This window comes from Podarcis gaigeae, assembly GCF_964106915.1.
Source record: "Podarcis gaigeae genome assembly, chromosome: 12".
NCBI lineage: Eukaryota > Metazoa > Chordata > Lepidosauria > Squamata > Lacertidae > Podarcis > Podarcis gaigeae.
In genome coordinates, this window is record NC_139688.1 from 57,393,054 (window position 1) to 57,405,564 (window position 12,511).

At 39.0% G+C, this 12,511-nt stretch overlaps 1 protein-coding gene across 1 annotated transcript in view; it reads left to right on the forward strand.

Annotated features, from left to right (window-relative positions):
• The window catches only part of CDK13 (cyclin dependent kinase 13), a 41,553-nt gene that overhangs the window by 11,868 nt on the left and 17,174 nt on the right, over window positions 1-12,511 (forward strand). The window contains exons 2-6 of the mRNA XM_083706249.1: window positions 1,092-1,706; window positions 5,111-5,281; window positions 6,856-6,995; window positions 8,110-8,280; window positions 11,641-11,830. Of these exons, the coding sequence (XP_083562375.1) occupies window positions 1,092-1,706; window positions 5,111-5,281; window positions 6,856-6,995; window positions 8,110-8,280; window positions 11,641-11,830 (1,287 nt within the window). The remainder of the gene's footprint in view (window positions 1-1,091; window positions 1,707-5,110; window positions 5,282-6,855; window positions 6,996-8,109; window positions 8,281-11,640; window positions 11,831-12,511) is intronic.

Genomic DNA, 12,511 nt, shown 5'->3' on the forward strand with positions numbered 1-12,511 from the left:
AGGACCAGTGTTCAGGGATGATGGGAATTGTAGTCCCAAAACATCTGGAGGGCCGAGTTTGGGGATGCCTGCTTTAGAGCAGGTATGTGAAAACCTATAGAGGAGCTGAATATCAATAATATAAATTTATACCAAGTTTCTACTGTACAGGAGTGTTGGCCTGATATACTAGTAATAGCAACAACAACAACAACAACAACAATAATTTATTATTTATATGCCACCCATCTGACTGGGTTGCTGCAGCCACTCTGGGTGGCTTCCAACAAATTAAAACACAGTAAGACATAAAACATTAAAAACTTCCCTATACAGGGCTGGTAATACTGCTCAGTGGCATCTTGCATAAAAGGGCTCCTGAAAATAAAGAAAATAAATGGTTGGAATTATTTTTTCCAAGCCAGACTAGTGTTGACAGGTGCAATTTTCATGCACATTTGTAGCTGAATGTACTGTTACATTAAGGCACTCACAGTGTATATATAGCTTAATTATTACTGTGTGATATTAAATGTTCATTCTCTAAGTACATTTAAGTTTTAAGTCAGCCTTCTTCAACCTTGGCCTTGGTGTTTGGGGCTGATGGAAATTGTAGTTCAACAGTAAGGATGACATAAGTCACAGTAGACTGGTTTAACATAAAAATTTAAATAGCTAGCCTGATTTGATTTGAACCACTCTTCCTATTTGTACTCCCAAGTATTTCCTATTCAAAAGTTTTTAAGTGCTTTTACCTTTTGTGCCTGAGAGAAAATGTTATAGAAGTTCTCTTACTGGTGTAGTGAAAGTCAAAACTGTTAGTACTAAAAATAATTTTAAAGCTTTCTTGGATTAAATCCTGACCGCACTGATCTCAAAACGAAGAGTGGAGCTGATTTATGTTCAGTCAAGTTTACAGTGCCTAGAACAGAGAAGGAAAACACTGTTGTAAAATATATCACATTATTTCCTGCTGTTGCTAAAGGGTTCTAAGCAAGAAGTCAGTTACCCTGCAAACATACTAATGAAATGGTTGTAAAAGCTGTTCAATAAAGAGAAAGATGGTGGAATATAAAAATAGGCACTGACTAAATCTTTACTCTTCTAAACAGAAGATCAGCAAAATCCAGAAGCAGAAGCCCTTATTCATCAAGGCACTCAAGATCCCGCAGTAGGCACAGATTATCAAGATCCAGAAGTCGGCAGTCGAGTATTTCTCCTAGTACTCTGACTCTAAAAAGTAGCCTGGCTGCAGAGTTGAATAAGAACAAAAAGGCTAGAGCAGCAGAGGCAGCGAAGGCCAATGCGAAAGCTTCAAACACATCTACACCTACAAAGGGAAGCGCTGAAAACACTGGGTTGACCATTCCTCAAGCGAACAATGTGAAGGAACTGAAGAAGATAAAAACTGAACACGTACCTTCCCCTTCAGGTGGTACAGTCTTGAAAAATGATAAGGCAAAGGCTAAAGTCCCTGTTCAGGAGACAAAGGGAGAAAACAATTTGACTGTAGAGAAAGCTGCTAAGCAAAAAGTTTTGGTGGCGAAAGAGAGTAAAGCCACTCCTGTCAAGCCACCATTGCAACCTGCTTCCGTGAAAGAGAAAAGCAAGCCCCACCCACCAAGTGTAGCACCTAAGGAAAAGGATCGCAGTGTTTCACTAATAACCTCCACGCTTCCACCCCTGCCTCTTCCACCTATGCTGCCTGAAGATAAAGATACAGATAGGTGAGTTGCAAAATACTTAACTTTCTCTCTTAAGACATAATTTCCACCTGGAAATTGTTTGGGTTTTGTTTTTTAAGATGATGCTACGTACCATTGTTTAAGGTATGAATAATGCTTGATGAGCCGTATGTAAGGGGGAAAATAACCTCACAACCTGATTATTGCAACTCCAGGTATGTTGTAGGTGTTGTAGACAAAATATTCCTGAACCGTGTTAAGGACTTTTTCTTGATATCCACAGACCAGATAGCAGTCTTAGTATATTAAAGGACCTACAGTCTTAAAAGATTTTTACCTCTTTCTCATTTACTTTGTGTGGACCTGTATCATAATATTACTAGAAGCCTGTAGCCAATGTTTCGGCAAGTAAACGCCAGTTCATGCAACTCTTCTTCTTTTACACACCTCCCACCTCCTACCTGTTACCTAATTAGTGAACTGAAATCAGTGAAGTTTATCTCATATGGCTTTCCGCTTCTCTTTCAACCCAGTCTCTGACTGCTCATTTTTTTTTGTAGCCCCCACCTTGCCTCTCGCCTCTCTTACGCTTCCAAGAGAGGTTTACATGTCCTACGCATAAGCACATTCCTGTTTAATTCTGTGGGCTTAGTACATATAAGTGTGTATAGGATCACAGCTTGAAGGAATTCACCATCATATGTCTTGTTTCTTCCCACCTGCTATGATTCCTCAATAGTTGTTTTTCTTTGCAAACAATGCCATTTGTGGCTAGCTATGGCAGTGGCCATATTGAGAGCGGTTGCTACTGGAGTGAACAACAATGGTTTCTTTACAAAGATAGCTGCAACTGCTGAACTGATATAGCAAACGTCTTTTTTCTCTCGGAGTAAGAATGAGGAAACTGAAGATGATCATTATACGCGCTGTGGGTTAAAGCCTCAGCGCCTAGGACTTGCCGATCGAAAGGTCGGCGGTTCGAATCCCTGCGGCGGGGTGCGCTCCCGCTGCTCGGTCCCAGCGCCTGCCAACCTAGCAGTTCGAAAGCACCTCCGGGTGCAAGTAGATAAATAGCTTCCCAGCGGGAAGGTAAACGGCGTTTCCGTGTGCGGCTCTGGCTCGCCAGAGCAGCGATGTCACGCTGGCCACGTGACCCGGAAGTGTCTCCGGACAGCACTGGCCCCTGGCCTCTTGAGTGAGATGGGCGCACAACCCCAGAGTCTGTCAAGACTGGCCCGTACGGGCAGGGGTACCTTTACCTTTACCTTTAATGTTTTTAGGAATGAAACCTTGTTGGACTTCTGAGTAAATACTGTTGAGTTCAGACTAACCAAACCTGTGTCTGAGCCTGTCTTCGGCTCCTTGCCAGGTTGACACGTACCTTTACTGTAACAAACAAAATAGAGTGTGATAGCTGAATTGAGTTGTATTTTTGGCAACAGTGTTCTTCATTTTTTGGCCATATAGATTGTCCCAGGTGAGGGAGGGCATAAGCAGATTGATCCCACCTTCCTTTACCTTTACTTTCCTCTTTACCTTTGGTAATTCTCCACAGTTCTGTACCAGTTCTGTCCTTGTCTTGGGACCGTAAGGTGAAGGTTGAGAAATAAATAAATAAATAAATAAATAAATAAAGGATGAACAAGGAAGAAAGTGTGTAGAAACATTTAATTTGAATAAATTGATTAATAAAATGAACCCAAAACATCTACCAATAGCTGTACATGAGATAAGACTGATAAACCTAATGGAATAACATGGTACATATGTATATGTTTCAGCCTCAAAAGACCCTCAGCAGAAAATTAGTCAACAATTTAAAAACAAAGTTGAACTAGCTAAGAAGTTAAAATTCTTGCAACATTAGTGGTACCTGGAAAATGCATGAGTATATCTGTTATTCAAATCATAATAAATCATAATAGCAAGTCATACTTAATCTTCCTGAACATGGGCGTAGCCAGGATTTTTGTTGGGTGGCAGACTTTCATGGCGGGGGGGGGCGCAGAACCTCAGATTTGTATTGATTTTGATTGATTGTGGGGGCAGTCACCTCCCTGCCACCACCCCTGGCTATGCCCATGTTCCTGAATTGTATTATTGCTTATTGTGGGATTACACTTAAATATCCATAGATGCAGATCCATTCAACCTGTGTATTGGGGGGGGGGGGGAGTGGAAGCACTCTACAGTCAAACCTCGGTTCTCGAACGCCTCCGTTATCATACGTTTCGACTCCCGAACACCCGGAAGTAAATGCTCCAGTTTCCGAACATTTTTCGGAACCCGAACATCCGCCGCAGCTTCCACTTGAGTGCAAGAAGCTCTTGCAACCAATCGAAAGCTGCGCCTTGGTTGTCAAACATTTCGGAAGTCGAACAGTCTTCCGGAACGGATTACAATCAACAACCAAGGTTTGACTGTATATGGAATAAAAAGGAATAGAACATTGGAAATACCATTATCTCCCGGTTATTCCAGAAGATACTAACTTTGGCATTACAACCGAATTTTACCATTATTTATTCCATGTAAACTTAAGACAATTTAAAATTCAAAGTTTTGAGCCCTTGTAAATATAGTATTTAAAAAAAATTAAACTAATAAGAGGGACATTGAAAAAAACAAGCACCTTCATACTGGAATTTTGTTTGAGAACCCTCTATAACAGCCAGTCTTAATCTGTCCTATATACATCATGTAGGTAGACACTGCAGAAATTGGTTCTCATATGCTATGGTGCAGGGCTGAGGAACCATTCTAGTCTGATGGATTCCCCTACCCGCCTGTCAGCCACCTGGCATCACAATTATGTTGGGTGACCTTTCCAGCCTGCAGGGGTCTTCAGAAATCCTCTCAGAGTGCTATCTTGCCCTGATGTTTTAAAAGGTCTTTGCAGACACTGTAGACCAGGTGATCGGCATCATTTTGGCCAAGTCCTGTCCTTACCTGCTCATACCTGATGTCCTATATGGCATTGGCTGGAGGGTGGGTGGGCATGGCTTGGTAGAAATGGCCTCACAGCTCAAATGGAGAGACCGGGTGGGTCTAATTACACCCCTGCTATGGGGAGTGTAATAGTCAAATAAGTTTCAGAAAAATAAATCTTAATATACTGCCAGGCATGTATACTGCCAGGCATGAACATGTAACAGATAATACCCAAATTAGCTGGAGCTCCCTATATGTCAGAGTTGTGTTGAAAAATGCCTGTTATTTAAATTTCTGAATGATTAGGCAAATGCTCTAGCCTCAAATTCTAGTATAATATTAATATTAGATTATTAATATTATTAACATATTTGCAAATTTGATTTCCAGTTGCTTATGCCTTCACATATTCAAAATTAATGCTAGAGAAGGCTGTACTATGGAAAACTGACTTAGATTTCTGGCATCGGATTTTGAAATAGGAAGCTACCAAAGGTTTGTCTATATTTCTCTAGTTTTCAAGGGAGCATTTCTGTGAAAGCTGTTAAGAAAGAAGTGGAGAAGAAATTGCGTCACTTGCTGGAAGATCTGCCTCTGCCACCTGAGTTGCCTGGAGGAGATGATTTATCCAGAAGTCCAGAAGAGAAAAAAACACCAGTGCAGCCACATCTTAAAAAGAGACCGAAGTATGCACAAAGTTTTTCTTTTTCTATAATACATGTATTTCACTTCCATAGCGTATCACTTTTAAATCTCTGTTTGAGCTATTGAATATAAGAAATGCTGGTAGCTTACTCATAGTAGTATTCGTAGGATTCTGTTAAGGCTTCTTTTTAATATTTTACTCGTTTTAGGAAGTAAAAGGAGCTAAAACTGAAGTAGGTTAGCATAATTGTGATTGCATGTACTTTTAAAACTGCCAGTCTAGATGCACTGGCAGATTGTAAATACAGCTAATGGAACAGCCTTCTTTCATTTCTACCAGTTGTGTGCTGCCATTTCATTATACCGATATAACAAAGCTTTATCACCATTTTGCACCTAGATCTATAGGCAGAAATATATGCCTTAAACATATATTTAATCTTCAGTATGCCTCATCCCACCCATATCATAAATGTTTTGAGTGGCTTGCTGAAATATCAGATTATAGCTTGCTGTTTTCTTCATCCAGTAAATTTATTATAGCGTCTAATTTCTGAGTAACAAGGAGTTTGAAATACATGCAGGTCCTGCTTACCTGAACACAGTGCATTCCCTGGAAATCGTTTGTTAGGCAAGCATTTGCATAACAAGTCCAGGATTTCCATTGATTCCTATGAGAACATTTCTAATGTCTCTTCCCCTCTCCTGCCATGGCTTCTTCCTAAAAAGGCTGCAACCAGCTAGCAAAAGAGAGGCAAAGGAAAAGCTGATTTGTCCCATCTCCCCTGCTCCCTGATTTGTCCAAACTCTACCCCCCCCACCTCTCCATGGTTTCTGCCTGAAAATGGCAGCTGCTGACCAGCAAAGCACGAACAAGTAAGGAAGTAGGCAAACTCTGGCTGTTTCGATATCTGAATGAGCCGTGTATGTAGTGAGGTCTGGGCACAATTCTTTGTATTTGGACAAGTAAATTTGAGGATAACAAGCAGATGGATAGCAGGACCTGGATGTAGGAATAAAGAGTGAAATCTCTGAAATGGGTAATGAAATAATTTAACAAGTCATATTGGGATTTAAAACACCCACACCTGCATTTGACTGGTACAGGTTGAGATTATGTATCCTTTCATTTCTCCATTTTTCTACGGAAAGAAAGATATTGCATCCTGAGTTTCTTTTTAGTTTTCCCAGAAAACAGATGATCCTTGTTTTGTATTAGAATGTTTTTGGAAATCTGCTCAGTATCAACAGTAAATGCAAACCAACACCCCCAGGGATGCATGCAACAGTCATAGGGGTTTAAAAGAAATTGCAAATGACAGTTGTGGTTAATGGCAGCATTTGTTTAGACTAAAAATAAATGCTGAAGTCATAGTATGCACAAAAGAGCAGATACTCTAAGAAGAATTTTTGTTAATATTTTCTTTTTTATAATTATTATACATATTACTCATGGAAATGGCTCAAAGTGACTTATAAATATAACAGAAATACTAAAACTGATTACAATAAACACAATCAGTAAAATCCTTTTTAAAAAAACCCAAAACACATCTATACAATATTATTATATAGATATGGAAATGCACTCAAATTGCATTTTACTGTCTGCTAGGATATGTGGACCACGCCATGGTGAAACAAAGCAAAAAGAAATTGACTGGGGGAAACGCTGTGTTGATAAATTTGATATCATTGGCATTATTGGAGAAGGAACTTACGGGCAAGTTTACAAAGCAAGAGATAAAGATACAGGTAAGCTTTCAAAATCAATTCACATAGAAATAGCTGACTTTGAGTGTAATCACCACAGCATGTTTTGTGTCTTTGTCAAGTTCCTGAGCATATGTTATGCAATTATTCTCCACAGCTGCAAGACAGTACTTGAGATGATTGTGTGTTTAGGCTACAAGCCCTTAAGAAACGTTCAAGAAACTGTGACTCTTCACACTTCTTCCAGTGTGCGGCTTACTCCATGGATATAGTAAAATGTGTGGAATTGAGCATGTGCACCATCAGACTGTGGCACCCAAGTGCAAATATTCAGTGCAGAAGTATTGAATGGGAAAAGGGTCAGTTATGGACTTCAAGTGCTTATTGAGACAGGAGGAGGAATAGAAAGTTGGGTAAATAATACTAGTGCTAAAATAAACGTGTGACATCCAGCTATATCCAAATGCTCTCTGAAGAGTTGGGGAACAGTCCAGCACAGCTGGGGTTGGGGGGACAAAGGGATGAATAGAGTAAGGGGAAGTCTTATTATGTAAGGTGATGTTCCCACACAAACATTGAGTGTCTCCCAATCTCTGATATTTGTGGAATAAATGTATTGCTACCTTGCTGTGGAGTTGCAAAATGCTGGAGTTGATGGACCACATGTGATCTGGAGGTGAAATTTGAATTTACACCATAATGTTTGCACAGACCTTTCATTCTAAGCTTTTGTAATGGGCCTTGTGCTCCATAGCCACAAACAGGTTCTTCCGACTGCTGGATCAACTGAAGTGGGCAAAATAAATTGGTTTTTGAAATGGGATTTGGGGGATCACATCCATACAGAAAAGCATATGCGGAACATCTTCTCTGAGTGATGCCTTGCATAGTGGTTTGTAGCAGAGATTGCTGTCATGCATGTTAAAAGGAAATGAGAAAGTGACATTGTGGTAGTAGAAGCAGTTTTAACTTGTTTTATTTGCATAGAGATTTGCATACTGAATCTGCTTAAATATACTCATTTTCATTTTCTATGCAGTAAATTTCTGTTTCAGTTTTATAAGATACCTGATAGTCTCACATTATACAAACAGCCACAGGAAATTCTGAATTGAATGCAATTACATCATTATAGAATAAAAACATTATTTTATAGGGGAAATGGTGGCACTGAAGAAGGTACGGTTGGATAATGAGAAGGAAGGCTTTCCAATTACAGCTATTCGAGAAATTAAGATTCTTCGACAACTTACTCACCAAAGCATAATCAACATGAAGGAAATAGTAACAGATAAGGAAGATGCTTTGGATTTTAAGAAAGACAAAGGTATGTAGGCTACTGTTGTGTTAACAGTCCTGATTTGAATGCACCTTATTTGAGAGTAGCATGAGCATTTATTGAGCTGTAATGTAACTCATGCACTTCTTCATATGTAAACATGGTTTCTTTAGAAGAGACAAGCCCTTGCCCACATTAATATGAGCAAGATAATAGCATCCTATATACTATTCAGTTTTTCTCATTGAATTGGCATTTTTAAAATATATGCCTTGCTAAAATACATTTATCCCCCTTTTCTGAGCTGTAAAGATTTCTAGGAAAGTGAATACCCACAAATACAACAAAATCACAAGTAATGCAATTGCTATATAATATATAGCCTATATATATATTATATAGTATAGTACTATATATACCCTATATAATATAGGGTTGCCATATTCCAAAAAGTAGAAACCCTGAAAGTTGTTGTGATTTTTCAGTTGACTTCTCCAAGATCCAGGACAAAGCACCGCCTTTTGGAAACACCCTCCCAGAGGTCAATTCTGCCTTTGAAATCCCAGACATATGGCAGCCCTATATAATAACTTCTGGGATGTGTGGCAAAACAAAATCCCAGCACTAAACAAATTTCTACACCCCTTCAAAAAATCACCAAGGGCATTTTTTTGAAGGGGTGTAGAAATTTTTCTCACTTATGTCACCCCCATGTTAACCCACTAGAGCTTTCCCTTCCCACGCCACACAACTCCTCCGAAGCTCCCTTTTCACCTTCCCAATGCCATTTTTAAGCCACTTCTTTCTTCTGTTCTGCAGGCCCACTTTGCACCAGCTTTGCACCTTCTCTCCCATATTCATGTCTCCTCCTCCTTGTACACCATCCACCCCATGGTAACTTCTTGCATATTCACACTCATTGGAACTACTAAGCCCTCTTTGCACCTTCCGCCCAATTAGGAAGCCACTTCCTCCTATTCTGCAGCCACTTTAGTAGCCCTGTTTTCACCTTCACCCTCATTCCCATGCCACTTCCCTCCTTTTTTATAACCCCCATTTCTATACCTCCCCTTCCCTCCCAGTCTGTGCTCCACTGCCAATTTGCTTTCCTCTTGGGAAAATACCATTAGAACAGCTTTCTCCATCCTGGTGCCCTTCAGATGTTTTGGTCTACACTTCCTGTCATCTCTGACCATTGATCCTGCTGGCTGGGGTTGATAGGAAGTGTAGTCCAGACCACACGGAGGACACATGGTTAGAGAAGGCTGTATTAGAGGATTAGCAAGTAGGGTCAACGTTTTAGCCAAGTTGTGATCTGAATTCACTCAGATCGTTACTTTGGTTCCTCTTTTGTTTTAAAAAGCTATTCTTGTGTCTAGTAAATCTTTGAAATGGTTCCTTGTTTGATTGTCATTTTGGGAGTTAGAGGGATGTTGAGAAATTGTCTGAGAATTTTCCTTAAGCATGTGGCTAGAACTTGGCTGTGTCAGTTCTTTGGCATTCAATCCTCTGTCTGCAGTGCACTTGCTCAGGGCACACTAGTCTATCTCAGTTAGGGTGGCAGTGGCATGTGGCAGACAGATGGTTGCAATGGAGAGTTGCACTAGGTAAATTTGATCTTCTCAGTCTTTGACTTTGTGATTTGGGCTGAAAAGTTTCAGTGGCTTTTAATGGTCTGGACTGTGGTAAGAGGGTTTCTGTATCCACCCTCTCTTGTGCAGATAATGGTTAGGTAAAGTAGGCTAAGTGGAAACACTTTATTTTGTTTATGTAACAATTAGTTTGTTCAGATTGGGAAAATATGTAGTACTTGAGCTTTTTTTTTTTAATGAAAGATTTGTCAAAATGGTAAAAAGCCGCTTCAGAAACATGATCCAGAAAGCATTGAAGAGATAACAACTTTAAAAAGTATGGATTCATGTTAGTCTAATCAGTTTGCAGTCATGTGAAACCATAAGGCTAAAGGCAAAGGTTACCGTATCCTGCAGATTTGTTCTTGAAAGGATTTACAGTCTTTGTCCTGTGAATCAAATGTAGTCTTCATGAACTTTTTTGTTTGTTTGAGTGCTAGCAAGCCGATGTTAGCGCAAGCCTGAAGCTTGGAAGGTTTCACTGACAGCAGTCATGCAGCTATCAGAGGATGCTTCACTGCAGAGTTCCTTCTCTGTTCTCATTGTACATGAGTTGCTTTACTTGGCTGTCTCAGAACTAATGGGAAGTCTGTTAGCGATTGGAGAATTCAGTGTAACTGACTGGTCATTAAGAGGTGTTTCTTCAGCTTTTATTCTGTAGAACTGTGAATATAAGTGACTGGAGTTAGACGAAGTACAGTAATCATGAAATGGCTTCATCTTTTATTTTAGCAGTTGGATAACCTTAAGCAGTGAGTTCATGAGGTTATATACCCGCTGTTAAATAGTTGTGGAAGCATATCAAACGTAAATTGATATTATTGAGGAAAAAACATATTTCAGTAAAGGTTTTTGGGATTTATATTCAGTTTAACTCCATATGTTTTTATTGGTTGGATCTTGATTCGTTTTACAATGGAAAAAAAGAATACATTTGAATGTTAGCTGACTTGAAATAATACTAGACCTTGGAGTGTTTTTGCAGTTTCCCATTGCATTTCCAGCAAGATGGAAAGTGTCATATAAAGATACAACACAATATCTAGGACCATAGGAAACTGCCTTATAGAGAGACCATTGACTCAACTACCTCAGTATTGTCTACACTGACTGGCAGAATTTTCCAGTATCCCAGGGAGATTTTATCTTGCTACAATGCTGATGGAGCCCTCAGTATGGCTTATAATATGGCCTTGTTGAAATAGAAGTTAGCTTAGCATTGTGGAAAAAGACCTGTATGAGCTTTTGCATATGTGATGAGGAGCTAAAAACCTCTTCTTTAGAACTAACCAGTTTTCTATGATGGGTGAACCTGGAGACTGTGATTTATTCTAACATTTTTTGTGTGTGGAAACAAATCAGGATATCAAACCATGGGTCCCCTGCAAACGGGTACAGGAGTTCAGATGGGACCAGACTCAAAATGTAGAATTTTGTTGTGTCATTCTAACATCCATGCCTGTAATCTCCATTATCAAAGCAGATAACAGTTTTGTATACAATATATCTTTGCAATTTCTCTCCTCCAACTCCCATGAAAATAGGTGCAGAGGTAAAGTTGGTATTCCAACTTGAAATGTAGAATAGTGTCCTGAATAGGTTTGTAAAATCCCTCCCTCTCCAGAAATATGTTTATGAAAGATATGCTTACTTACGTTACAGCATTTTGGCAACATATGTCAAAGTAGTGAACTGAACAAATCTCATTTTAGTGCATGGAATCAACAGTTGTCTTCAAAAATTAAACTAAACATAAAAAAATTAAATTTCCCTGCAGGTGCTTTTTACCTTGTGTTTGAATATATGGATCATGACCTGATGGGACTCCTAGAATCTGGCTTGGTTCATTTTGATGAGAGTCATATTAAATCATTCATGAGGCAGTTGATGGAAGGCTTGGATTATTGTCACAAGAAGAATTTCTTGCACAGAGATATTAAATGCTCCAACATCTTACTAAACAACAGGTATTCATTCAGTTTTGTATACACAGATGTTAGAAATGCAAAAATGTCTTGATGAATCATAACTTGCATTAACACAGGTTGATAAAGAGCTTGCTAATAGTCTGATGATGAATAGGCTGATGACAATCGTCCACCAAAGTTTATGTCATAATAAATGTGTTTGTCTTCAAGGTAGAATAATAGAATAATAGAGTTGTAAGGGACCCCAAGGGACATCAGGTAGTGAAGAATTGCAACTAAAACATCCCTGACAGATGGTGCTTCAAGACTTTTATTTTCACTAATACATGGCTTATGCTGCAATTGGATTTTATTTGCACTGGTGATACACTTTTTTTAAAGCTGCTGAGAGCTACTTCAGACACTACAATACACACTTTCTCCAAAGACACCTAACAACAAACAATTCAGTCTAGACTCAGGTTATTATAAGAAACGTTGTTGCATTTTAATAGCACTTTTAATTGTATGAACTTCATAGTTTAATCCATATAGTTTAATCCACATTTAGTGTGCCCTTTTTGGCTGCTACTAAAAACATTTGTTTAGACAAGCCTACCTAAATGTTTAGAAAGTTAAACTGAGTTTTAGTCTATTGTTACTTTATTTTTTTGAAATTTTAAATTGTTGTTCTTATTGATAATTTGATTGTTTTTATCTTTTTGGTAAAGCACTTTGAGG